Raw genomic sequence first — 5,844 nt, 5'->3', positions numbered from 1 at the left:
TGCACGGATGTAATTCTTGACTGATTTTTTATTTTTTATTTTTTATTTATTTATTTTTATCATTCTCTTCTTTGAACGATTTTGATGATTATTTCTGATGAATTCATCGGATTCTTTTTCTTAAAGTGGAAATGAAATGAGAAACACAATTTCAATTCCCATGATTGCTTTACCATAATGAATACCAAAAAAGTTGTTTTTTTATGCAACATGACTACTCCATCTTGCACATTGATTAGCAGTTTAGCACAATTCTCCCCCACCAGGGCCACTACCACCAAATAAATAATATATAAAAACTTAATAATAAAAAATAAAATTTGCTGTAATGGGAGGGTCTGTCAACTATGCTTGTAACAAAATGTAATAAAGTGGCAACTCAGTTGGCAGACTGGGTTGGTAGAATAAATGAGTTTCATGTTTGGCTAGAGGAGGGCCCTGACTTCTTCAAACATTTGTACAACAAGAACTAGTAGTCTAGTTCCTTAATACAACTACTTAAAATAAAAAGGTTAAGAGATTGTTATGGCATTTTGTCTCCATTAGTCCTCTCTCAGCTAAGTTCTACCTATCCATGGCATTCTGTAACATGGTTTTAGACATTTACTTGACCAGCTAAGAGAAGACATATCACATACGGATCGCAGCACAAAAATGCTTTGAATTCCACAAATTGCAAATTAAATATCTGAGAGTTTACCACTTGTCACAAATTGCTAAATTGTATGATACAATACCAGGGCCTTAACGAGTGTAAAAATACCTTGCAAATCATTGCTGGAAAGCAAAATATTTTTGAACTCATAGGGTTCCAAGTACTAAACCACCATGATGCAACATTGTATGAGTTTCACATGATGATGTCACAAAATAAAGTGCTTTGACATTAATAGCTTTACTCATTGTTCATAGATGACAATGACACAAAGAATAATCCAAATGTATAGATTACGTAGAACATAAAATTGTTAATGCCCAGTAAAAATCATTGTTCACAAATTGACAATGACAAAAAAAAAAAAAAAAAAAAAAAAAAAAAAAAAAAAAAAAAAAAAAAAACCCAAATGTATGGATTACATGTTGTTAATGCCTATTACAAAAAGCTTGCACAACCCAATACAAACTAATTATATTTTCTCAAACCCAAGGTTTTTTCTACTTCTTAGCTTGCATCCTTTGAATGGCTTTTCCCAAAGTTGGCACCACCACACACTCACTATTAGCACCACCACCATATATTGTTAATGGTGCCGTTGAAGTTCTTACACTAGTAGAACTTGCAGCAACAGCCCTTGAACCTCCAGCCCTTGAATCTACAGCACTTGCTGCAACAGTCCTTGAACCTCCAGCCCTTGAATCTACATCACTTGCAGCAATAGCCCTTACACCTCCAGCCCTTGAATCTACGGCACTTGCAGCAGTAGCCCTTGCACCTCTAGCTGCTTGCTTCTTGTTTGTTGTAGGTGTCTTCTTAGCATTGGTAGACACTGTACCCTACATTATAACACAAAACAATCTATAAGTATCAAGAATTAATAATGGTAAACATAACATAGAGCACACAAAACTAACCTTGTCTTTTTTGGATGGACATGTTCTGCTATTATATCCCACCTTCTTACGCTCAGAGCACTTGATGATGGTACCAGCCTTGCTTAGCTTATGTGGGTTTTTGGGTTTTGAAGGATGCCTCTTTCTCTTTCTCTTGGGTCTACCACGTTGTATCTCATCCTTGGGTGGTTCCAAAGGATCTATTGATGTCCTTCTCCACTGTTCCATGCTAGCCACAGGGTAAATTATTGGCTCATATGCCTTTGTGTATGTCTCAATTGTGTAATAAGGATGTACATAATCTTCAGGTGCACTTCCATCAAATAGTATGGCAGATATGGCATGCCAACATGGGATGCTAGTAAGATCCCACTTGCTACAACATGTCGTCTTGCTCAAGTTCACAACAAACCTTTGATCTCTACACTCAACCTCAAATAAACCATTTCCAGCATATATTGACACACAATCAGAAGACTTCAAACCTTCATTGTCAAACTTTGCTTGAATTTTGGGACATATTTTCCTTGTCAATTTAGACATCCCTTCCCTCTTCAATTGGAACCTCCTCATCAGCTTTCTCCTAATCTTTCCAATCATGGTTACTATAGGCTTGTCCCTAGCATCTAAAATGTATGAGTTGAAACTCTCTAACAAATTATTCACAAGCAGGTCACTCTTACAATAGTCTGTGAAATATGACCTAGACCACATGGATGGATCTACATTATCCAAATACTCATAAGCTTTTGGGCACAATTTCTTAAGCTCACCCATTTGTTCAAGAAACTCATGCTCTGTATATGCTGTAGCTGCAGCCCTCAACTTGTCCTTAAGTGCTTTCCCCTTGTGGCCTTTATCTCTATAATTGGCATACAAATGCCTCACACATGACCTATGATCTGCCATAGGACAGACCACGTCAAAGCTTTGGATCAAGCCCTACATACAAAAGACAAATACTTTAATAAAAATAACAAAATATATAAAGGCCAAATTTAATAAATGAAAATTGTCCCTACCTTTTGTCTATCTGAAATAAATGCCCATCCATGTTGTTCAATTGGGCCAAGATCCTTCAACAAGCAATCAAGGAACCAAGACCAACTATCCTTGCTCTCAGTTTCTACAATAGCCATAGCAATGGGGTACATGTTATCATTGGCATCTCTCCCCACAGCACTTAAGATTTGTCCTTTTTGGTTACCCTTCAAGAAACGTCCATCTAGCCCAATTAAGGATCTACATCCAGCCTTGAGCCCTTCCCTTGTAGCTTGGAGATAAATGTATTACCTTTGACATGTACCTGCCACATCAAGAGTAGGCCTATCCACCACCATCAATGTAGTGGTACCCACATTTGTAGCCTTTAATGTCTCACAATAGTCCCAAATTCTATTATATTGTTCATTATCATCACCATCAATTACTTTTTCAGCACTTTTCCTTGCCCTATACACCTGCATCCTACCCACATCAACATGAAACTTATCCTTGATCTCTTGCTGCAATCCAACGGTAGGGCAGTTTAAATCATATCTAAACTTCTGCATATACCTCTTAGAAATCCACCTTGATGTACATGCTGAATTTTTGTATGCCCTAGTGCAAGTGTGAGTGGGGTTCAATGTCTTAATTTGGAAGGTCATTTCATCTGTTACTTGAGAACCATAAACCCTATATTTGCACCCTTTAGCTTTACATCTCACAATCACCTTGTCTTTATTGTTCTTCACAAAACATAAATCTCTAAAAGTGGCAACGTCACCAAACTTCAAACCTTTCACAAGTTCTGGACAGGCCATATCAGTTTCATTAAATTCAAGATTTTTTTTGGTGTTACAGTTATCCTCTTCAGATGTGGGCTTAGGAGAAATCAGCTCATCACTCTTGCTAATATCAGAACCACAATCCTTACCCATTTGCTGTCCATGTGTCAAATACAATACCTTCTTGGGCTCATTTTCCTTCTCAATTGTCTCAAATATGTCTTCATCACCACTTAGTACCTTACCCTAAAAAGTGTCATTATAAGCTCTACTGTTTTCTACATCAAACTCCTCCTCTTCTTCACTTTCATTCAAGCTGTCATATTCATCTTCAGCTATATTTTCATGCCAATCCACATCAAGGTCACCATCAGCATCATACTCTAGGGGGACAACATCATCACACACCTTTTCCTTCCCCTTCCTATTGCTAACAGTAGACTTGTTTTTCCCACCCTTAATTTGCAATTTTGGTCTATTAAAACCAGCAGCATTAGTAACGCACTTCTCTTTTCCCTTCCTTTTGCTATCACCAATAGTAACACTCTTAGGTATGTTATGAGTAAATGGTATGCAATCACTATCAATCTCTTGACTAACAGTGTATAATATCACACTTTCTACACCTTCATGACAGTCAACCATCTTCAACACATCTGGATCTGTTTTTATTTGCACAAGGTGGTGCGGACATGAGATACAAGCCCCCAATTACACACACGTATAGGAGGAAGAGCAAAAAGAAGACGGCCCAACCGGTGGCCTTATGGATGGAGCATACTAGTTATTGGGCTTGAAATTAAGCAAGCCCGAACATTTAATGATTAGGGTTTCTTTAGGGTTTTTTTATTGTTGGCTATTTAAACAATTTTTCAGATTATTGTAAGACAGTTTTTGAGAATTATTAAAAATAAACGTGTGTTTTCTTTCACTGGTGCCGACTCCAGTTTGCTTGGTGCTGACTCCAAGCAGCCCTTAGGTGCTGACTCCTAGGGTTTATCTTTTGTTCTATTGTTAGTGTGGTCGTCCTACGTCAGTTTTGGTATCAGAGCAAACTTTCGGTCCATACAACACAACCGTAGACAACCAATAGAAAGCAAATCCATCAAAAGAGCAAGCCAGCCAAATATGTCAGTACCTTTCAAGTATTTGCCCCATGAAATCTTGAACAAGCCCAAACCAATCCCAGCGATCCGTGTATACCCCGCAGCCCCACGAGTTTTTCATCCCCAAGCCATCAGAGAAGCCAGTAACGCCTCCCAAGCCGGTGACCACCATCCGTGCCCGCCTCTGACCACAGAACCCACACCCCACAAACCCAAAAAAAAAAAAAAAAAAAAAAAAGGAAGAGAAGAAGGTGACCCACGTAAGCCCATCAACCACCAGCCGCCGGTACCCAAAAATTAACCCTCACCGCCGCAAGACCCAGCCGCCAAAACCCATTGTCGACCCACCGCTGCTGAGATCGAAGAGCAACTGCCGCTGCTGAGATTGACTAGCCACTGCCGCTGCCGAGACCTGAGAAAAGCAGCCACTCGCCGCTGTCTGCGCTTCCTTCACGCCGCCATCAGTCTCCTACACCGGCAGAAGACTCTCATCGCAGAGAAAATTTTTTTCCTTTTCTTTTAGTCCTGAGTTCATTGTTTGTTTCTTTAGTTTCTATAGCCTCTTTCAGTCTGTAGCCTCTTAAGTTTTAAGTCCATGAACTGTATTTTATTATATTTCATTAAAAAAAAAAAAAAAAGGGTAGTATTGTTGCTGTGAGCCCATTGCATGTATTGGGCCTTAAATTGTCTCCACAGGTTCACTTATCCAAGTCAGATCCATTTACTTGACTATCCAGTGCAAAGAGATTGGCCACTGACTAGGTACAACTCTTACTCTCTTTAGGTGGGTTCAATTTTGTCTCATTGAAATATTATCTTTATATTTTTTATGTGCATATCCCACCATATATTATTGGCCTACCCATTTTGTGCCCAAATTAGCTATTTTATTATTTGTGCTTTGTACCCAAAAAAAAAAAAAAAAAAAAAAAAAAAAAAAAACTTTGAAATATTTGATCCTCATTATTAATTGTGGAGCTTATTGAAAATTGACTTTTATTTGGACTATCTCTCAATATTGTGAACTCTGTCACTACTTGACTGCAATTTCTTCACATGCACTCTTGCCTGACCCTAATTTTAAATTGAGAATTGGTTACTTGTATTTTTGTAAATCTCAATTGCATTCATAAATATAGTGTGCATGCATCTACGTAGTGGTCGTATCATGTCAAACTCTGAACATCAATCCACTTCTGAGTCTAGGTCCTCCTTAGAGCAAACCATAGATGACCTAGCAAAAAGTGTCCGTAATTTAATTGATAGGGTTGATCAAATTAAAGCATCTCAAAGAGAGACCGTTAACCATGAAGGAGATAACCTGCTTAGGCAAAATCACCACAGTTACTTTCATAGGGTTCCAAACTTGGAACATGATCACTATAATCACAATGACCCTAGGGATTATGATGATAGGA

The 5,844-nt window shown here is 38.3% G+C and overlaps 1 protein-coding gene across 1 annotated transcript; it reads right to left on the bottom strand.

The window, feature by feature from the left end:
• Nucleotides 1–1,155: 1,155 nt before the first annotated feature.
• LOC115960047 lies at nt 1,156–3,473 on the bottom strand. The gene is made up of 4 exons (XM_031078741.1): nt 2,858–3,473; nt 2,574–2,776; nt 1,573–2,493; nt 1,156–1,494 (listed from the first exon to the last, which is right to left on the bottom strand). Exons 1-4 carry the CDS (start codon nt 3,471–3,473, stop codon nt 1,156–1,158), a joined length of 2,079 nt encoding a protein of 692 aa, XP_030934601.1.
• Nucleotides 3,474–5,844: the final 2,371 nt, after the last annotated feature.

The sequence above is a fragment of the Quercus lobata genome, chromosome 9 (genome assembly GCF_001633185.2).
Source record: "Quercus lobata isolate SW786 chromosome 9, ValleyOak3.0 Primary Assembly, whole genome shotgun sequence".
NCBI lineage: Eukaryota > Viridiplantae > Streptophyta > Magnoliopsida > Fagales > Fagaceae > Quercus > Quercus lobata.
Note: the sequence above shows the minus strand (reverse complement) of the source record. Positions and strands in the feature narration are given on the sequence as shown.